Here is a 24,396-nt window from a genome sequence, read left to right as displayed (position 1 = left end):
CATCTTTTACGATAAAAATGTTACTGTTCATTCATGATCTCTTACCAGTGTTATGTAAGTTCTGAATTTTAAGGAGAATGTATAATACATACATTCGAAGGCATAATTTCTCAGTTAAGTCATAGGTAAAAGTTCGCACGAGATGAATTAGCAAATCAAGAACATTTTTTTTACTTTGTTTTTTGTTTACAACGTTTTGAATGTGTCCAAATACTTGTTTACAAATCTGGTTTATCTCCAATTATAGAAGTTCTTTTTTGACATTTGACACATGAAAAAACTTATTTTCATCTCACCAATAGATGTCTCTAGTGAAGTTCTAGTGATTCAAGAACAAGGTTTCTAAATTGGTTCATATATATAGAATTTCCAAGAATTCGAGTAATGTGGTTGTCAATAATGGGTAGAATTGGTGAATGTTACACGTATGTAAAGTGATCACTTAAACCAGCCTATGACGGTCGTCAGCCCCGTAAATGCCCAGAATTCCATATTCTTCTTCATCTTTGATGAGATGAGATGTCAAAAAAAAAAATTGACATCTCATCAAGGATCTCACGTACTAATGAAAGAGTTTCTTCTTCATAAAAAGCTTGCCTCGTCCCACCCTAGATGTCTCTCGTGAAGTCTATCGCGTTCAAGAACTGTGTATCGAAATAATTCAATATATCTAGAAGTTCCGAAAATTTTAATATTGTGGTTGTCAATCATGGGTAGAATTGTGAATGTTACACGTGTGTAAAGTGAACACTTAATCCAGTGTATGACGGTCGTAAGCCCCGTAAATGCCTCTACTTCCATATTCTTCTTCATCTATGTTAAGATGTCAAAATATAAAAATAACCAAGATTTGTTGAACAAGGATTTCGACACATCCAAAATATTGTAAATAAAAAAGGTGCTGTGAAGCGTTTTCGAGACAAGAACATATTAAAAATATCTGTAAACGTATTTCATATCATAATTGAATATTTGGGTAAGTATTCAATTACGTCATATAAAAATCAGTAATATATTGACTCAATACACGTACATAATATTGTCACAGGAACCGTTATGAGGTCCAAGAAAATAATAAAAATGTGTATGTGTCCGGCGTAGCTGGGGTGGGCCCCTAATACAATACTTTATACCTAAGTATGAATTTCTCAGAAGGTGAGGAGAAATTCCCAGATTTAGTAAATACGCGAGGGACGAATAGCAAGCGGCTCGGTAACTTGCACCCCTCCTCACTATCTGTTACCCTGATACTCCACGCGTACTATGATCTGATAATAATAAAAGTTTACGCTTATCTCTACTTTGTAACACTGTCGCGCGCGATCAACAATTTAATTATTGTATATGAGTACCTACTTCAATATCAAAACTTACCCAAACACCATTTTTACTAAGAAGTTTTGTACTGAAATTGCTTGACTGAAATGCATTTTATAAAATAAAATAACTACATATATAAGACAACATTTTGAGTGTGTCCAAATACTTGTTCACGAAATCTGGATTATCTCCAATTACAGGAGTTATTTTCATAATATTTCGGGTCGTCAGCCCCGTAAATGTCCAGACTTCTATATTCTTCTTCATCTTTGATGAGATGTCAAAAAATAATACTTAAGTACACAGTTTTATCGATATATATTTTATTTGACCAGTGATCGGGTTTCGGCGTCACCGACATCATCAGACTGGAGAGGCAAAATTCTGTGTTATATACACAACACGGCAGGGTTGAAAACTATGATTTTATATAATTTTATATATTTACTAATATGTTTTTTTAATAATTATACAAAAATCCATTTCTAAAATTTAAAATTATATAATCAAATTTAATACATTAACCACAACTTATATTTAATTATAATTATAATATAACACTTATTTTTTTTCAATTTCATTTCATTTTATCAGAAAAAAACATAAAATCATGGTTTTCAACCCCTTTGTTGTATGATGTAGAATTTCGTCTAGCGTCTCCACCAGTCTGAAAATGTCGGTAACGACGAAACCCAGTCACTGGTCAAATAAAATATATGTGGAAAAAACTATATACTTAGTTGTTATTTTATTACATTTTTACTAGTTTATATCCGTAAGTTTTTTACATACTTACATACTCCGTTATTTATTTATTTTTATCTTAAGACACCCACTTGAAGCCAAATTGTTTGTGGGATCTTTCATTCAATTTTTCTTTGATATCTCAACATAAGTGAAGAAGAATATGGAAGTATAGGTTTTATTATTTGGGCTTATGACCTTATTTATAGGCTAGGCTGGTTAAATGATACCTTATGAACTTTATACAGGTAACATCCACCATTCTACCCATGATTGACAACCACATATCTCAATTTTTCATTACTCAACTCATACATATATCACAAAACTTATGTCGCTTCATGTTTGAGTTCACGGCACCATCTATGGTTGACGTGAAACAGTTTTTATTTGGCAGAGAACCTTTTTATTTATATATATGAAATATCCAAACCGGATTATTTTACATACTGGAAGACGTTAGAAAACATGATTTCCAATTTATATATGTTGTTAACGCAGCTTATAATTTAACCATATATTTTATTCACAACATTATACGTGAGATCACTTATCCAACCTATGACAGGTCATAGACCCTGTAAATACCCAGACTTCCATATTCTCCTTCATCTACGTTAAGATCTCAAAATGTGAAAATAACCAAGTTTGTTGATAAAGGATTTCGACACATCCAAAATATTGTAAATATGTATTTAATGAAAAAATTCAAATAAAGTGGGAAATATTGTAATAGGCATATAGTTTCAGATCGCTGGGAGCATACTATGTCCATTAATGAGATGTACAAAAAAACCTTTACAACCTATAGTTGGAGTCCTTCTATTGAAGAACACTAAGCTCCAGAATCTATTCCTTACAAGACGTCCACTTCCTGGCGGCATAATGGCCCTAGCGCCATGTTGCATGCGGGTCCTAGTTATGCAATTCCAAGTTTCATTAAAACTTTCGGTGTGCACGATTTGCGTTGCTCATTATTCAGCCTTGAATTTATTGATGTCAGAAACGTTGCATGAATGATTACAAATATCCATATACTAACAGTAGTCACGATATATCGTATTTATACAAACAATGTTAGAGTAAAAAGACGGAAGATAGTGATGCAGATTTGAGCGGGTAGATACAGTAGTTAAGTTAGCTGCAAGAAAAAATAACAGAGATGGGGCCTTCCTAACGCAGTTTCACAATTGATCCATTTTCGAAGACTAACTAACGAACTTACCATTGTTCACCATTACGCCGATTCCTCGCAGGGGTAGGCAGAGAGAAAAGAACCCCCCACTACTCTGTCTTTGCAAACATTCTTAGGTTCTTCCATATTCATGGATCTCCATACATACCCGCCGATTATTTCGGCTCCTGACCCGGCCGTTTTCAAGTATTTGACATACTTGATCATGTCAAGTTTTCTTCAGTTTTCCTCTGCTCCTTTTTACAACTACATTTGCCTCATAAATTTGTTTTACCGTTCTCTTTTCACTCATTCGTTCCACATGTCCAAACCATCTCAATACACCTTTCTTAATTTTATCGCTTACAATGCTTATCTCAAACCTTGCATTCTCTCCTTATTTCATAATTCGAACATGCTCGCGTTTTCTGTTAGCATAAATTAAATCATTCTAGAGTTCGCTTTTTGATTTAAAAAAAAGCAGACGAGTTTTTTTAAACTTTTTTAGTATTCTAATACCCATTTTGACGAAATATTAATTAAGATTGAGTTATGGATCTTCTTGTGTGGTTACTGCACCAATTCATTCAACACGAACTCTAAGTAATAACTATAAATATCAGAGTATACTTTTCAAGTTGGATTTTATTTCTTATATATTTCTTACGTAGCCATTACAGAAATTATTACGAGAAAATAAAGAAAATAAATTAAATAGACTAACGCATTTTAAAACAAATAGTGGCATCTGTAGACATTACTCTGGTTAATTTGAAACGAATTGTTACTTTTTACCATATATATATTTTCATATTTATTTTACCAGATTTTATTAATTGATATATCTTGTCCTGCAAACGAAATATTATCAGTGGATAGCATTCTTCTGGTGAAATTTACCCTTCATAGTTAGGTGTGCTGATAATGTTTATTTTGATTTATTTTATATGGTTATAAAAGTTTTTTTTTAATAATTTAATTGATTTTCTAAACATTTCTACTTTACAATCATAAAATTAATAACGCAGTTCTCTCCAATAAAGTGACTAAACTCTTGTGCTTGGATAATAATACATATCGCTCACTCCTTTTGACAACCTCATATATTAAAAAACTTGATTTTTCAGATAGTTTTTAAAGTTTAAGAATATAATAAAATGTATTAAAATTAAATATCAAGCCAACAGAAAATTGACGATTTTTGATTTTTGATGTGACGTTGTTGAAAGGAGTGAGAGATATGTAAACCAATTGTTTTTAATCTGGCGTTTTGTGTCAAACCATGCTATGATATGATTGAAAAACAAATATCGCTCACTCCTTTCAAGAACGTCATAAATCAAAATACTTGATTTTTCAGGAGAACGTTTTTGAAGTTTAAGAATATAATACAATGTATTAAAAATAAATATCAAGCCACTTACTGAACTTTTTACTGTGCAACAGATCTTTTAAGGTAAAATCTGAAGTTTTTTTCTCCATTTGAAAAATATTTAGTTTTTTGAAAAAAATAATTAAACAATGCCTTTTCTTCACAATGCAAAAACAACACTTTCTGCCCTGTAGCGGTTAAATATTAAGTTGAAAATATGCCGCTTTTGCTGGGATATAGTACATTTTCTGGACATTCCGAAAACACGCACAACTGAAAATTTACAATTTTTGATTTATGACGTTCTTGAAAGGAGTGAGCGATATGTATAAAGATTAACGTTTTTATTATTTGTATAATTTAAATCGAAATCGAAAATGAACATCCCCTGGAGATCGTGAACCAGTTTCTTGTAACGATGGATAGAGGTAGTGGAAGGTCGGTGTGGAACATTAAGGTATGTTAAGGGGATGTTGAGACAGGATACAGGATTCGGGTTATCTGCAATCAGTATTGGTAAAGGAGTTATTATATTATTCAATTCGCCTATCTTGTAAAATCACAGTAAGTCCCTACTAATGCGCAAATTTTGTGGATAATTAATGATTAATGGTTTAAACTGAAGCAATAAGAAACAGATACTTGACCCATAGTATGTACCCCAAGAATTTTATGATGGAGACCTTAGGAGAACAGAAGTGGTGTCGGAAGACCCCAAAAGAGATGGTCCGACGACATAGTCGCTGTGGGGAGTAGAAACTGGCTGCAAGCAGCAACCGACGGGAGGAAATGGAAAGAAGGGGAGGAGGCCTATATCCAGCAGTGGAGGACAGAAGGCTCGTGACGAAGAAGACTTGACATGTTTAATTAATACGTAGACTGACGTCATAAAACAAAATGAAGTTTATTTAGAAGTAACATGTCTGGGGTCCCTTTCAATATACTTTTTTTAAGGTTTTCTGAGTTTGGGGAACAAAAAAAGTCAGAAAGAGCGAGATCAGGCAAGTAGGGTGGGTGGGGAAGAACAGTGATCCGAGTGTTGGCAAAAACTCATAAGTTCTAAAATCTGAATGGGCTGAAGCTGATGAAAACAACGCTCGATCAATTTTCTTCCCCACCAACCCTACTCACCTGATCTCGCTCTTTCTGACTTTTTTTGTTCCCCAAACACAAAAGATCTTTGAAAGAAAGACAATTTGAGTCGATTTCCGAGATTAAGGCAAAAACATCACAAAAACCGTTCCAGGACTGTTTCCAAAAGTGGAAACATCGTTGGGATAAATTTGTGCGCCGGGGAGGTGACAACTTTGAAGAGGACCGAGACATGTAACTTCTTAATAAAGTACATTTTGTTTCATGACGTCAATCTACGTATTAATTAAACAGCCCTCGTATTTTGAAGAAAAAGAAACAGAAGTAATTTAAAGGTCTGAATCATTCGATTTCGATGCGAGAAGCTGAAGTCGAAGCTGAAGACGTTTACTTCTAAACCATACTTTCTCCGATGGCATCTCGGCTGATGCGAGCACCTTGATGGACCTTACCTGTCGTATTCCCGGTTGTCCTCGTCGCAGCGCTCGTCCTTCATGTTGCGCCAGGACTTGCCGTGGCGGCACGTGGTGACCAGCACCATGTCGCGCTGGTTGTGCAGGTGCCAGAGCGAGTTGCGCGTGTCGCTGCCGATGCCGTGCACGTAGCGCTTGCCCTTGAAGGCCAGCAGGTGGCGCTTGTTGGCCGGGAAGGGGCTCGCGCCGCCCGCGCCCGCCTCGCCGCCCTTCTCCGCGTGCTGCCGGTGGAACAGCGGCAGCGAGATGTCGAACTGCGGCCGGAAGCGCGCCACGGACGCGCTGGCCTTGGCCAGGATGGCGCGCCCGGGGTCGAAGCCGAGCCCGTCCTCGGCGTAGTCGGGCCACGTACCCGAGTACAGGTTGAACAGCACGTGGTTGCGGCCGCCGTTCCAGTGCGGCAGCCGCTGCAGGCGCTGCTGCACGTTGTGCACGAAGTCGGGCGACAGCGGGTCGCGGTCCAGCGTGTCGATGCCGAGCACGAAGAGGCACGCGCGCGCCGGCTCCTCCGTGGCGTAGCGCGACTGGCGCAGGGCCGACAGCACCTTCTGATAGGACGGGCTCACGGGCCCCTCCGCCGGGTACACGTACACGCGGAAGTCCCCCTGGCAGCGCGACGCGTCGAAGCACGTCTCCATGCGGCAGGGCCGGCCCCTCGGCGCGCCGCGCCCCCGGCGGCCGGAGCGCTCCGCGGCCCCGCGCTCCTCGTCCGACGAGAAGGCGCCCAGCTCCGCGTGCGGAGCCCGCTCGGTGCCACCTTTCAAGCGGTACCCTCCGAAGTAACAATACGCCAGGAAGGCGCACGACACTATTAACAGTATATAGCGTTTCTTCGCCTGCATCTCGCGATTCGTTAATATCCTACCTATCCTATCGACATCGAGGAGCGAGCCGAGTCAGCTAGCGATTCATGTTGACGTTTGACCTAACCTAGAATGATGCGACGATCGGCGGCGATAGCGCAATTTGCGACGACGGAGAAGAGTGAATGGACCGAGAGAGCTCCTGTCAGCGCTCTATGACACATGACTCGGCCGAAGCGAGCTGCCGACCGCCTTCGGATCGGCGCCTTATTTCACTTTGACATATCTCACATCCGTACACTGACACGCCACTGACACCACGAACGCGGTCGCGAAAACTGACGTTTTATTTCACATTATATCAAAGTTGATACGATCATTTTTGAAGTGACGAGACGCCGAACCCGACAACCGACCGCCCGTATTTCCGAGTTTTATCTGACAGATGCACGGCGCACAGTCGAACAGTCCGACATTTGTGACGTTAGCGGCGCCTCCTAGCGGCGTGTGAGCACACTACGGCCCGTTGCCATAGTGACGAGACATGCGCGCCTGACATTGTTGACAGATGTTAGCGGACACTTCAAATTTTTGTTTTTATTCTGTAACGTGTTCACTTTTGTTTTCTTGTAAAATGCATCCATTTTTAGTTATTTTTTTGACGAAATTTTCGATTCTGAAATTCAATTAAAAATTCATAGAAAATTTATCAAATATATATAAATAAATAAAATTATAATTTTAATATTTTTGAATATGGTAATAATAATAATAATAATTTCAGATTTGTTTTTTGTTTTTTGTTTTTTATAAAAATATTTATCAAAATGTTTATTTATATGTTAGTTTCCCTTCTTTTAAAAGTATAACTTTATCAGAAGAATATTTTTAAAAATACAATGATAATTGTTGTTAAATATTGCCCATTCTGTGATTTTTTTTTTAATTGGGTTGTATTGATTTTTTTCAAGCGTTTTTTATGCTTGTAATTTTCTCAAATATTCTTCTTCTTCTTCACCTTCTTCTTTTTCTTGTCCTTATCCGCACCCAATGGTGCATAGGCCAGTCCATCATATATTTTCTTGATCTTTACTTACATGAAGGTAAGGTGATCACCACTGCGCTTCAGGTATTACTAATGGGTAATATTTTTATTTTTATTTGTATGGTACATTTATTTAAATCACAATTTATACATTTTTAGAACTTTTTTTTGCCGAGACCCACCTTTATTGTTTTTAACGATTTTAACCTAATATAGACACAAAAAAGAGAAAAAAAATATTTTAGTGAAAAACCAGACTAATATTTATTTTACCCCCCAGGGAATCAAAGCCGTTGCCTCTAACAAAGCTCATTATTTACTGTTATTACTAAATGTATTTTATTTTATTCACAATATTCTTGTTACGGTTATCATAATTATTCATAATGTTAATGCAATACTTGAGCTTTACTGTGACGTCATATGACTGTGGGGACATTAACCTTTTTTATTACTACACCTTAAGTAGTACATTCTTTCCTATTGGTTGACCCCACTCCTCCAGCTACAACTCTGTATATAAGTTTGAAGTACTTTACTTACTACCCTGTTTTCTTGTTTTCCCACGATGTCATTGGTAATGATTCTGGAAAAGCTTCTGTCAAATAAATAGATCCTTGTTCCCAGTTTAATACCACCGCAGGTGACACTCTTCGGTAGTAAATCTTAAAAGTTATTTCATTATGGAAATCTCAAGTTTGTTACTATCTCTGCATAATAGTAGTACGTCTCATTACTTTAATATAACGCCGTGTTAACCCGCATACAATACAGGTACAGTAAAGTCTCGATATAACGGACCTCTACTTAACGAACTTTGGATATAACGGACAATAATCCGGTAAAATCTAAAAAAATTAAAAATATATTATTAATATTATGTATGCTAAAATTCAAGTGTCGCCGCAAACAGTTTTTTGGCGGATATGATAATCACAAACTATATCTCAAAACTTGAAAACTGCAAACAAAACTTGATTCTTTTTTCAAAGCAGGATTACCAAAAGCAAGCGCGTCAATATATCAATCAGCAACGTCACTTCAAGACGTTTGTCTGAAGGCAACAAAATAAATTGTGCTTGAATTTTTTTATTTATATCTTAATACAATGTTCAAATTTAAAAAAAAAGTTTTCTGATTTATTTTAAATTAATATTTATGTAACGGTCTTTCGGCTTAAACGAACATCCCTTCTTCCCAATTACACCGTTATATCGAGGTTTTACTGTACATGCAAAGTACATACGTAAGTACACAATATACATGGAGGTGCTCGTTCTTATTAGTAAATACGGGTGTAGTGAGATGATACTCGTAAGACCTTGGCCATTATATGGTTGATCTCCGTAGAGTCGCGGTTAGTGGTTAGAGCGCCGTAGAGGCATAAATCAAGTGTGGGTTTGAAAAAGGAATTAACTTTTTTTTATTGTTTAACACATTATAATCACCGCACAATTAAATCAGACGTGCCCTGGACACATATGCGTTGAAAATACCGGATAACGCAATAAATTCCGAGGGCGCAATTTTAGTGTGTATGTATTTAGCAATACATTACTGGATATATCCATTTACTGATCCTAAGATATAGATTTTATACATGTTTGCAGATTTAGTAGAAAATCTTAAGAGGTTTTTAATCATTTAACAAGCTACACCACGGCTTTATTAATTGATTTCATTACTGATTATTATGTTCAATGTATAAATAAGTACACATTATAAATACATAAGTATATCAGTTATGTCTGAAAATTTATTTTATTAGGTATCATTTTTACATCTTCTGTAATGCATCAAAAGTTATCACGATCGTTTGATACCCTCAAAAATATACCATTTCAAATGATTTTCTTTGTTTTCGATTGCACTCATGTTTAAAAGCCTAACCTTACAAACCATGTTTTAAAAGAATAAATACCAATTTTCATTCGCCTCCATAGTGTTGTGCTCAGCACATTTGGTAACCGCGCTGGAGGTCCCAATTCGATTCCCAGGGGGTCAAGTTGGTCAATGTAGGTGATTTTTCACTGTCATATTTATTTAGTATTACCTTGGACTGGTATCTGAAGCGCAGGGCTGATCACCTTTCCTTTATCGTTTAACGATCAAGATAACACTTCTTCTTTACGACGCAGCGATCTAAACGCCGTCGGAAACTGATAAGGTCTTAGAATGCATTGAATTTAATTAAACCCTTTTATAAAATAAATTATTTAACAAAAAAACAACTATCTTCGATACATATCGCTCACTCCTTTAATAAAACAATACAATACAATTTATTAAAAATGAATATCAAGCCACTTATTGAACTTTTTACTGTGCAATAGATCTTTTAAGGTTAAACCTGAAGGTTTTTTCTCCATTTGAAAAAAAACTTACTTAATTTTTTTAATTAAACAATACCTTTTCTTCAAAATGCAAAAACAACACATTCTGCCCTGTAGCGGGTAAATATTAAGTTAAAAATATGCCTCTTTTGCTGAGATATAGTACATTTTCTAGGCATTCCGAAAATATGCACAGCTGAAAATTGACGATTTTTGATTTATGACGTTCTTGAAAGGAGTGAGCGATATGTATCTACACAGCATGTAAATATTATGATATTTCTATTTTTATCTTTTGATGTTTGTCTTTGACTTCAAAAAAGACACGGGAGTAAAAATATTAAACACTAATAATAAAGGGTTAAAACTAAATAATATGGAGATTTTTTTTTATCCGGAAAGCACTTAAAAATAATATACCTCTAATTAATAACCAAATAAATTTTACTTATAATCAATTGTTTGATTCAACATCGGTTAAGCAGGATTCGTCAGTACCCAATTCGAACCCGCCCACTCCTTTCATCCTACGAGAATATAAGTTTATTCATTACTATGTTTAATTCTAGTGCATGTTTAACCTCGGCTCGTAACGCATGCCTGTGCTGAAACCTTTAGTGCATGTTGGTCTTCGGGTCGACCAAAAATCGCATGTGTTAGACATTTTGTATAGTTTTGAGTGTATAAAAGGTGTTATGGTGGTGAAGGGTGGTATTGTTTACATGCTGTGATAGTGATTGTCCTTACGAAGAGACGGGTACGGCTCGAAACCGGTAGACTTAAAAATCTCGGTGAGTAATTATATAAGTACTAGTATTATTAACATTTTTATAAAAAAATAAGTAAAAATGACTTACCACAAAGTAAATGCTTTAAATATAAATAATATAGAGAAAGTCTTTAAAATTCACTGAAAAGTCTCTGATTTAACAATAAATTATGATATATATCTCAAAGAAGTCAGATTCTCCTTCTTTCAAAACTAAGAGGATTCGTAATGCCATCTCTCGCAATAATAATAATAATTCATTTACATTTCGGTAGAGTTGAACATGTCGTATATTTAGGTACTCGTACGATGTACAGAAAGGGTTAAGTACCTACAAGTTGGAGGTCTTATCGGAGTATCGCTCGAATGAGTATTTAGCGTACATAGAGCTCAACTTTACCAATTCATGTCATTGCATTAATGTTTGAGTTCCGGAAATACCAATATTCAACTAAATTTCATGTTTCCATGTAAACGTCAAGATGTTACCAACTTTATGGTCGGATAACGCTACAATAATAATAATTACACAAATTAACCGAGGTCATGATACATATTTACAAAGATGGTATTCATTCAATGAATTCCGATTAAACCATAGATTAAAAAAAAAAATTATGATGTGACAACTCACATTATTTTTACTACTATTTAACACGGCGTGATTTGAATTCAAATCACGTCTTCAAATAACGTCTTTAAAAAAGACATGTTGTTATGATTAATATTTTTGTTAAAAAATAAAGAAGTTAAACACTTTCATTTACTTGATTTCTACAATATTTAAATTGTGTAAGTCCAGAAGTTAAAACATACATATTCATTTTTTTATTTTTTATTTATCTTTACTTGGTACGTACCACTTTTACTTTAAATTTATTGTGACACGTGTTTCAATGCATTCCACATCATTTTCATACACCGCATTTCCAATTACACGTGGCACAATAGATTTTTAAGGAATAGTGGGATATACTAGGTAAAACTTAAACTATGAATGTAAAGATATTATTACAAAGTGACTGACGAATCAATAAATGAAAGATTTTTTATTGCAATGAAAAATAAATTGGAAATGAACAAAAAATACGTATATGTATGCATATCATCTGCCTCATTCTACACCGATCTTTTAATTGAAACTTATCTATAGGCTTCTATTCATTTAAAAAATATATAACTGAAAGAAAGTAGTGTCTTAATGAATAACTGAAAGTAATAAGTTAAGACATTATTACAATTCCATATTCTCTATCTCTTTAGAGCACCCTAATTTTTAATTTCTGGTTATCTTTAACCACCATAAAAAAGACAAGAATTCTGCAGCCTCTATATTTGGTTTATGATTAAACTCCGGGAACAATCTTGGAAGTAGGTACTAGTACAAAAAAGTGAAGATCTAACATGGGTCCTAAAGGGCGGTCCTGTGAAACACCCTATTTTATTTCATACGCATAAATGTAATCAGTTTTAGCTAACTAGGAAAACAGGCAATGAAGATTTTTTCTCTCTTATATTTATTCAATATTACCTTGGACTGGTACCTAAAGCTGAGAGCTGATCACTTTTCCTTCATATGTTAACAATCAAGATAACACCGCATTTATATGGTGCAGTGCCCTAAGCACCATCGGGTGCGGATAAGGGTTTGAAAAAGAAGAAGATAAATAATTATTAAAAAATTTAGTTACTGCTTTTGCAGAAAATTCGCTTATATACCTGCCTATATCAGCTTTGTTTCTTTCAATGAAAGTAAGCATAGAAATTCTGCCTGAAATTTAAAAGAAAATGCTGAAATAGCCCGTGTTTTCACAGAACACAATGTTTTGTTCTCGGTCGCTGATCTCATCCAGATGTATGTAAAGTTCTCCATGGATTGTCCGTCAGCTTTTCGTAAACAGCAATATGTATGCTCAAACAATGCACGCTTTCAATACGCCGCAACTTGAGAACGGTAACGAGTCTTCACAGAGGAAACGTTCAACATTATGTAAATAAATAAAATACAATACCCATCCATCCTCAAAACTTGGTAAATCATTCCTTGTACCAATTAATGAAGGAATCACTTTTATGGAAATATACAAATATTTGATTTATACTGTTCTAATTTCCTATTACTTCATAAACAATTTAGTATATGTAACAGAAGAAGAAAGGGTCTCTGTTAAATAAAAGCTGTTCTCAATCCAACATAGATGGCTGTTGTGAACTCATATATACTGTGTCATGAGATTGATCAATATGTCTAGGAGTTCCGAAAATTTTAATAATGTGGTTGTCAATCATGGGTAGAATGTTGAATGTTGCACGCTTGTAACATAACCATCCCATGATAGGATTTAAGACTTAAGACTGAATTACCCAGAATTCTTTATTTTCCTTCATGAACGTTGATATGATTAAATATACTTTTTAAATAACACAGCAAGAATGAGAATGCAGTAGAACCTCGATATGTGTATACGAGTATATACACATATTTGTCAGCCAAAAACAACATATTTGCTCATCATTTATAACCTTCTGGTTCAAGTATTTATTTGTTTATCAAATTGGCATATGGGAACGAATTACTTATTTTAATATCTTTTAAAAATCAGCGAACGACTGTTTATACATTGCGATCCTTTACAAACATACATATCGCTCACTCCTTTCAACAACGTCATATATCAAAAATCGTCAATTTTCAGTTGTGCATGTTTTTGGAATGCCCAAAAAATGTACTATATTCCAGCAAAAGCGGCATATTTTAAACTTAATATATACCCGCTACAAAGCAGAAACTGTTGTATTTGCATTTCGAAGAAAAGGTATTGTTTTATTTTTTTTTAAACACACTAAATATTTTTGTAATGAAGAAAAAACCTTCAGGTTTTACCTGAAAAGATCTGTTGCATGTTAAAAAGTTCAATAAGTGATATTTCATTTTAATGCATTTTATTATATTATTAAACTTTAAAAAAGATCTCCTAAAAAAATCAGTTTTTTTTATATATGACGTTATTGAAAGGAGTGAGCGATATTTGAATTATTTACAATAGTATGAATTCCGTGAGTTCATTGCCATAGGAAGTACAGATTGTAAACAGTTACAAATTTGATAGGTTTTTTTCAATATTCACCGTCATTCTATTGTTTAATTTATCTCGGTATAAGGAATTGTAACGACTGGTTTATTCATACTAGTTAACCAAACGCACTCCGAAAAATTCATAATTATTTTTTAGTACATATTTTGAAGTGGAAATTATGAAAATAATGTCACTCGAAAGATCTGGGCTCGTTACAGGATGAACAGCTATTTTATTTTTTTACCCTATAAACTTTAATACAGGTACGTAAGTTATAATATTGAATATTATTTACATATACATACTTATTTAAAGGACAGTTTTTTTTCCGTGGCTGCCGCCAGTGTTGATACACATGTGCCCATTTTATCAATATTTTTTTTGTATTTTGCAGCTGTTTATTTCTAAAATATCAAATATGATTGACATACTACGCCATTTGCAAAAATTATTACATCTCCAGGGTGATTTATTATGTGCCACCCTGTACCAATGCAGTTTTTCGTTTACAAATCTAATTTAGTTTATTGTCCGATTAAACTGATTTGTGCTATTTAAAACCAGTGACAGATTTTCACGTGTGTGCCACTAATCGCCCGCCCAATATGGTTACCAGTCTGCAGTAGATAAAGCACAGGGTATACAGAGTACAAAATATACAAAATTACCGGGCATTACCGCTAAAAAGCCAAAAAATATAACAGTTGTTAATTAATTTGGCAGTAATTAGAAAATAAGCAAACATACTTAATTTTTTTTGACATCTCATCAAAGATGAAGAAGAATATGGAAGTCTGCGCATTTACGGGGCTGACGACCGTCATAGGCTGGTATAAGTGATCGCTTTACACACGTGTAACATTCACCAATTCTACCCATTATTGACAACCACACTACTATACTACGATATATCTACGATATACGATATACTACGATATATATTTTAAAAAAATGAAAATAAATCCTGTAATTAGAGATAATCCAGATTTTGTGAACAAGTATTTGGACACACTCAAAATGTTGTATAATGACAAATTATTTTTCAAAATGTTTTCATTCATTCAAACCCTTATCCACATCCCAATGGTGCATAGGGCACTGCATCATTTAGACGCAGTGTTATTTTGATCGTTATTAACACATGAAGGAAAGGTGATGAACCCTCCACTTTCAAAATGTAGTACAGAATAATTATTATAATATGATAAGCGGTCATACTTGTGGTAAAGCTTTGGGTTAGGTTGTAAAAAATCCAGCCGAATATAAAACATTTGTGATTATTGAAACAAGCGCTGTATCACAATAAACGTATCACATTAATTAATTATTCTTTTTAAAATAATTTTAAGATTACATAAAAATAAATATTTTATAGTTTTATTTATGTTTACTTTCCACCTCCACCTTTGTCCGCCTACGTGGTGTAATGTTTGGCGTGTTTGCTTACCGTGCTGGAGATCCCGGGTTCAATTCCCAAGGGGGGGGAGTCAAAATAAATGCTAGTGATTTTACAATCTAATATTTATTAAATATTACCCTGGACTGGTCTTCATGTAACGATCAAGATAACACTGCTTCAATACTATGCAGTGCCCTATGCACCATTGGGTGCGGATAAGGGTTAGAAGAAGAAGAGGATACTTTTTAAATAAAAAACAAAAAATTATTCTTTAATTTGTGTATCAATTTAATACTATTGAATATTTTGTGTGCCGAGGAATTCTCGGAAGAATTTCGGCGTGTCCTAGGTGAGAAAAGGTTGCGGAGCACTGCCTCATACGACAGTATGTGGAGCAGGGGCCACACAATGCCGCAAATTGGGCCCGCTAATGCCGGCGCATTAGGTGCGCCGGTCAGCCCGCCTTCCGTGCAAATTGTATCGGCAGCTTCGGGAAATGTGAACCGAAATTGCGAATTTCTCCTATGCAAATTTTAAAGCCGCCGCTGTCAAAAGGATAAACCCCGACATCGGATAGCGTGGAGCCGCTACTGGCTTATATTACTGGAACACGGGACAGTATCGACACTCGCGGACTGGACTCTCTTCAACCTTATAATCATAAACTCTTTGTCACGGCTACATAAATTTGTCATTGTAACCACTACAATTTACGGACCCTATCATTTACAAATGGGAAAGACCCTTCAATCAATGGATCTATAATTATATAATGACAATTTATTGTATTTTATTTTATTTAGAAATTTAACAGAACATTAACATAAATACATTTACAATAATGAATAACAAATAAAACAGGTAATTGTAACATTCCAATTACAAAATTTCACTAATGTTAAATGAGTTGAAAACAAACAGCAAGAATAAAATATAGCAAAAGTTAAGATGATTAATCATCATCATCATCATCATCAAACCCTTATCCGCACCCCAATGGTGCATAGGGCACTGCATATAAACGCAGTGTTATCTTGATCGTTAACACATGAAGGAAAGGTGATCAGCAATCCGCTTCAGGTACCAGTCCAGGGTGATATTGAATAAATATTAGAGTGAAAAAATCACTTATATTTATTTGACCTCCCCCTGGGAATCGAACCCGGGACCTCCAGAATGATAGTCGAGCGTGCTGACCATTACACTATGGAGGCGGACGATGATTAATAGGCAGACTTAATTTAGATACGAAGCTATTCATATATTGAAACGTAGTATCAATTTATTGATATGTAATTAGCATCAATATGTAAATATGTCCTATGTAAACAAACCCAGCGCTGTAAACAAAAAATTTTGTACACACTTAAAGTATTGTCGTAATTCTCATCTTATCAGGGATATGTAACTTTTATTATTTTTTTTTTTAAAAAATGTAATTTTTTCTTTTTTATTATTTATGGTTCACATACAATGAAAAATAACATAATAAAATTGCAAAATACTTGTCGCATTACAATCACCGTATTTGAGAGAATATTGCGTGATATCTTGTTATCTTAAATGTAATCAGTGTAGGCAGTAGAGGTTGGTAGTAAGGTAAGCTAGGTACTTCTTTCTAGGGTAGGCAGTAGAGTTAGGTAGTAAGGTAAGATAGGTACTACTTAATAAGGTAGGGTAGATAATGGTTGCGTTTTTATGTCACGCGGGTAAATTAGGATAGGTGCTGCTTTTCTCCCTATATGGAATGCACACCCCTGAATGTAATATATACTACATAGCTGAATATCCTTCAGGCAGTAAACTCAACATCTTATTTACTTAACTTGATGACAAAATTATACTTGAATAAATCAGAACAGGTTGAATAAATAGGTTCAAAAGTGTGGGTGATAAATTATTATAATTTTTTTCGAGAAACAAAAATACTTTGTGTTCTGATCCACTCACATTTTTATCAACCAACTAGTTTCTGCAACAACTTGCTGCCCTCTTCAGGGTTTCATTTATTACTGAAATATTATTATTATTATTATTATTATTGAAACCCTGAAGAGGGCAACAGGTTGTTGCCGAAACTAGTTGGTTAAAAAAATGTGAGTGGATCAGAACACAAAGTATTTTTATTTCTCGAAATAATATATCAATATGATCCACAAAGTTAATGCTTTCAATATTCAAAACATATTACAAATTCGTTCGTCTTTGTGTACCTACAAAGATATAGACATAAATACTCGTATTGTATAAAAAAACGTAAGTATTTAATTCTTAGACTGTTAACTGGGGGACAAATCCCGAGAGCTTCATGCATATTAAAAAACAAAACTTCGGAACGAAGGAAAGCACGTTGTTTATTATTAGTTTATATAATGTCATGTTCGCCAACTTTGAAAAAAGGTGTCATAAGCTCAAGAAAACGTTTTCCCCCCTTTAAAATTTATATATATATATATATATATATATATATATATATATATATATATATATATATATATATATATATATATATATATATATATATTTTTTTTTATACTGAATTATTATATTGATATTTCATATACGTGTACTTGTTGCCTGAGGCGAATACTGGGTATAAAGTGGTATGACTTCGTCAGGAATGACGATGTGAGGAGAAGAACTCAACAGCCCCTCATACTGGAAGTCCTGAAGAGAAGAAGGTGGACATGGTTGGGACATGTCCTTAGAATGCCACCTGAGGGCATCAACCCCTCATGTCTCTTCTTCCAACCCCGAGGATTCCGGCGCCCCGGAAGGCCGCTGACGACCATTCACCGACTATACTCAGCGGAACTTCGAGACGCCGGACTGACCTGGGAGGAAGCCAAAGAGATGGCGCGTGACAGAGTGACTTGGAGACGACTCGTGTTGGCCATATGCTCCACCTAGGGAGCGAACATGGAAAGAAGAAGAAGAAGAAGAAGTACTTGTTATACGTTTATGTTCATTAATCACGTTACCTACATGGATACTTTCTGATTTTTTTATTGACTTAAAAGTCATAAATGTAGTATTGAACCAAACGCGGACTGTCGACTGTTTTTTATAACCATAAATTATATGTTTTAAAGAAACTTTGTTTTCTTCATACATTTTATTGGGGTTTATAAGTTTGCTTTGAAAATTTAAATTTAATTACTTTTTAATTAAAAATTACTTTGTAAATACCACGATTTCTTAAAATCTACTGTGACACGTGTTTCGATGCATTCCGCATCATTTTCAAACACCGTACTATTTGAAAATGATGCGGAATGCATCGAAACACGTGTCACAGTAGATTTTAAGAAAAAGTAGTATTTACTAAATAAATTTTAATTAAAAATGGATAGGTTTTACCACAAAGTAACTGCCGAATCAATTAATGAAATTCATTAGTTGTCATTGTAAATTAAGCACATTCGAGATCAAAAGTGATCAATACATCATTGGATAAAAAGTAAAAAAAATACTTTAGTTTTTCCTATGATGAGTAGTTGCACACCCTGTTTGCGCAGTTTTGACGGCAGCTACACAAATATGTTCGCCAGTTCAACACGCGAGTAAATTCATCCCCAATTGGGGTCGTTACTTGCAACGCTGAATGCGAGTACAAGTATACACAAGTACCGAACTACATACTGGGTTCTAATAGTTCATTCGATCAAGTGAACATTTACAGCGAGCACACCGCAATGTCCCGTTCTAGATAACAGACGAAATAACACCCCGAAATTCTGACAGAATTCTATGTAGTACGAATACGATCGACTGCATTCATTTGTTAATCAACAGTAAGCCATCCATGTATGAGAAACCTTAGTCCCGAGAACTCTTTCATGAATGAAAAACACATGTTTTCTTCATCCCTCTAAATTCTAAGGGTCACAAGTAATCTCTAAAAAAAATTGTTTCCTCTTTCTTTACATTTTCTTTCCTTGATTTAATAGATCCTTTCAATTATGTGTGTTTTTCTTATTTTGAAAAAATAATGAAGGGTCCATATTAAATTTTAATTCTAAAAGATATTATTTTTATTCTTCGAACCCTCATCCACACCCGATGCTGCATAGGGCACTACATCATATAAACGCAGTGTTAACACATGAAGGAAAGGTGATTAGCCCTCTGCTTCTGGTACCAGTCCAGGGTAATATTTATCATTTATCAATTTATCGTTAGAATCCTAACTGTCCATCAAACTACCTCCCTTAGTTTTTCCCTCTACCTCCTTCCCTAAACTCCCCCTTTCCTTTGCCTTACTTATTATCATTAATTCGTAATTTATGTTTTTTTTATGTTTAAGTAATATCTACCCTCTGATTGCAAACAGCTATATATGGTATCAAACTTTTATATCAATATCACTAGTCTGTTTTTGGTTGGTTGGAAGATATTGCTTTTTAACAATAAGCCCGCCAATGTACTTATTTATTTACTGTATGTGAAGTTTAAATAAATAAATATGGAATAAACATTAGTGTGAAAAATCTCTTATATGTTATTTATATAAAGACATATAATGCATATCGCTCACTCCTTTAAAGAACGTCATAAATAAAATAAAAACTTGATTTTACAGGAGAACGTTTTTAAAGTTTAAAAATATAATACAATGTATTAAAAATAAATATCAAGCCATTTACTGAATTTTTTACTATGCAACAGATCTTCAAAGGTAGAACCTGAAGGTTTTTTCTCCATTTGAAAAATATTTAGTATATTTAAAATAATAATTAAACAATCCCTTTTCTTCAAAATGCAAAAACACTTTTTGCCCTGTAGCGGGTAAATATTAAGTTTAAAAAATGCCGCTTTTGCTGGGATATAGTACATTTTTTGGGCATTCCGAAAACACGCACAACTGAAAATTGACGATTTTTTATTTATGACGTTCTTGAAAGGAGTGAGCGATATAATATATATCATTAATCTCCACACAAAAATGTAACAAAGTGATTTTTACCTTTAGATTAGTGCACAGTAGCAGCGATAAACATATGCGGTAGATGCGGTGCTATTTTTACCTATTCCTGTAGGATGGCTTACTATTCTCTTTGCCTTAATATTTTCTGTTATTCTGATTACCTGGTACTTCTACGGTTGCATCTAGCTCCCTCCCACAACTGGCAGTGTGTCACCCAGTCAGCATCAATAAGTGTTTGCATTCTGAGTATGCAGTTAAACGTACCTAATATTTTACCATAATACAGCATAAAAAACGTAAGCATCACGGGGTTAGGATTCCGTGTAAAAATAAATAAAAAATAATGTTTCATAAACAATACGTTAAATACATAAGATCCTCCCAGCCGGGAATTGTCTTCGTAGTTTTTAATTTATTCAGCCTCCCTATAATTTATTTCATGTTTTTAATATGGTATTTTATCTTTTATAAGTGCGAGCGAGAACTGTCTATAACAAATCAATGACCAGAGATAGCAGTTAATTTGACATTAACTTTAAATGATTTGTATTAATTTTAATTTCTGTACATGTACGTACAGTTCAATATATTATAATGCCAATTCTTATTTTCTACCGATTGTCTTTGGAAATTTCATTTATAAAAAACAAATTAAGCTGCGTATGTATAAACATATGTTTTTTAAAGTGAATTTATTTGGTTTCAAAGAAAGTTTATTCAATTTAGTAATAATTCATTAAAAATGGAATACTTTACGAATAATTTCTCGTATAACTTTTTTAGTCGTATGAAATACTGTAATATATTTTCTTCAAATGCGTATAAAATCTTTTGTGTTATTATTAATAATTTTAAAAGTAGGTTTACTTTATTCATTTTTTAGATTATCAAGTTCCTTTGCTGGTCCACAAAAACAAAAACAAATTTTCTACCACGTGTTTGTATTTTTCAAGCGAATCCACTGTTGTATGCAAGGTCTGGTCTGATGGTAATATAAAAAACACAAGACATAATTAACTATAAAACTGTAATAAACGTAGAATATTCCATTGTTATTTTATTACCTCTTCAGGTTTATTCTTCCCCAAGAATATCACGTAGTCTTATATTTATAAAATTACAAGATGAAATGTTATTGTTATTTGATGTTATTTAAAGCATACCTAATACAAAACCACCGTCTGAGGTTGAATAATGGATATTGGTTTCGCTGTACTTATAATGCTTGTACACGAGTTGTTTTTTATTCCGCTTCCTCGATTTTTTTTGGACTCCTCGCAAATAAGTGAGGTTGTGATGTTTTCCCGCCATAAACCGGGGAAACAGCGTGAAAAAGAGAGGGAAACTCCAGAGGTTATTTCATGTGGGAAGAACACTTACTCGTCTCAGAAGATTCATGTCACAGTGGACTTCTGGGGCTTCAAATATATAAAAAATTAATTTCAATACTGTAAGAAATGTTTCGAAGAAAATTTAAAAACGAAGATTTTATTTGAAACGCCAAACGGTTGGATTAAATTGAAATTCTAAAATAGATAAAGTAGACATATTTTAAACATTATAATGTAGCTTTAAGTTGAAGATCTGGATTCGATTGAAATACATTTTTATAGATCTTTTTAGATATCTAATTAAGAAGATCTCATGCCGCCACATGGAATATTTTCTTGTGTTTTCTCTCTACTTTCTAAATATTGCGTTGAATAATTTTGAACTAATTTCTGATTATTAATGACGGTTTTTATAAAAACTGTCTTAAAAGGTTTTTGATATGTAATACTTATTAATTGGGCGTAGTTGGTTAGACACCCAACTGCGAAACTAGCGTCGCGGGTTTGATTCCCTGGTGGAAACTTTCTGGGAATTAACTGGTGTTACAAAATAATTCAAGAAAGATTTGTTTTCAATTTATCTGAGTATTTGTGATGAATTTTTCACATTTACCTTCTCTATCCTTACAATTCTACCTGCAGACATGTCTCTTAAAAGTAGGAGCTTTAAGGGTTACTCCTTTAAAAAAGCACACACAATCGTTTGTCGATTAGGTTATATGAAATATATTATATGAAAAATATTTCAAGTATTAAATTTTATTGTGTTGCGTCAAACTACAGTCAAAAATCCTCACAACTTTTCCTAGGTTTTGTCTTTAAAAAGTCTGATTCCAGTACTCCAGTGTTCCGCAAACTTTTTCTATTCAAGGTAGGTACACCTACTAAATTAAGAAATTTCAGAGGTGCATATTTACCATATTATGATAACACATTATGTTTAATGCGCAATGTGAGCCTACTTAACTAAGCACAGGCAATCAAAATTTCGAGCAATTATGTTATTTTCACAAAACTAGACTTTTTTTCGCGGCATACCAACTAATCACCACGGTACACCAGTGTGCCGCAGCACACACTTTGTGGAACAATGCAGTACTTGAACGATATCTTCACATTTTAAGACTGAATAAATGGTTTTTAAGTAAAAAAAAGAATTAGCTTTTTTAAATGTTTACTTTCTTAATTTAAAAAAAATACTTGTCCACTGGGCTGACGATTATACGACGGTTGAAGCGAATGAGGCGTGCATTATGGGTGCATTATTATTTTCACGCTTCGCCCGCCATTTTGGAAGAGATTGCAATTTCCGGTATGGGAAATCGAAGCTTCCGTCTTCGTTTTACTAAATACACTCCGTAATGGCGTAACTGTAGATTTTTTTCATTAAATATGGCGCCCTTTGAATGAATAAAAAACTGTTGCACACCTGGACAAGGTGTCACATAGGCAAAAGGTCCCCTGTCTCGCAAAGGGGAGCGTGAGTTTTGCTTGAACCTACTGACGTAATATGCCTTTAAGCTTTAAATTATAATTATATTTTTCCTCGACATTTTGTCACAACGTAAATTAAATATATATATATATATATATATATATATATATATATATATATATATATATATATATATATATATATATATATATATATATATATATATATATATATATATATATATATATATATATATATATATATATATATATATATATATATATATATATATATATATATATATATATATATATATATATATATATATATATATATATATATATATATATATATATATATATATATATATATATATATATATATATATATATATATATATATATATATATATATATATATATATATATATATATATATATATATATATATATATTAAATATTATTTAACCATATCCGCTCCTTCGGTGGAGCATATGGAGTCCACAAACTGTCTCCAGGTTTTTCTGTCGGCTGCCAGCTCCCTTGCGTCCTCCCAAGTCAGATCCGCGTCCCGAAGTTCTAACGAGAACTGCCGACGAATTGTCAGCAGTGGTCGTCCTGGGCGGCGCGAACCTGATGCATTGTAAAAGAGGCAAGCTCGATTAAGTAATATTAATTATTATATATATTATATATATATATATATATATATATATATATATATATATATATATATATATATATATATATATATATGTATGTATATATATATATATATATATATATATATATATATATATATATATATATATATATAATGATTAAAGAAAACACATGTTTTTTACCACTTGAGTTTTATTATAGACTACATGTTTCAGAACCCCTTATGTTCCCCTTCCCCTTACTTTCCCCTCTCCTTTTTTTTAGAACAATTTTTTATTTTATTTTTTAGTTATTATACAGACCTGAATTATACTTCTGAAATATGTAGTCTATAATAAAACTCAAGTGGTAAAAAACAAGTATTTTCTTTAATCATTGTAACATGTCTTACCACAAAGCTAATGCCGAAATATATATATATATATATTTATATATATAT

At 33.7% G+C, this 24,396-nt stretch overlaps 1 protein-coding gene across 1 annotated transcript in view; it reads right to left on the bottom strand.

The window, feature by feature from the left end:
* Positions 1-7,456, bottom strand: part of ttv (exostosin glycosyltransferase 1 ttv) — a 288,324-nt gene extending 280,868 nt beyond the window's left edge. The window contains exon 1 of the mRNA XM_088263413.1: positions 6,155-7,456. Coding sequence (XP_088119539.1) covers positions 6,155-7,017 — 863 coding nt within the window. The 5' untranslated portion in view covers positions 7,018-7,456. The remainder of the gene's footprint in view (positions 1-6,154) is intronic.
* Positions 7,457-24,396: the final 16,940 nt, after the last annotated feature.

Source organism: Brachycentrus maculatus, unplaced genomic scaffold (genome assembly GCF_059751285.1).
Source record: "Brachycentrus maculatus isolate JH-2025_06_01 unplaced genomic scaffold, ASM5975128v1 h1tg000199l, whole genome shotgun sequence".
NCBI classification, from domain to species: Eukaryota; Metazoa; Arthropoda; class Insecta; order Trichoptera; family Brachycentridae; genus Brachycentrus; species Brachycentrus maculatus.
The sequence above is the reverse complement of the archived record's forward strand: the minus strand, read 5'-3'. Positions and strand labels throughout refer to the sequence as shown.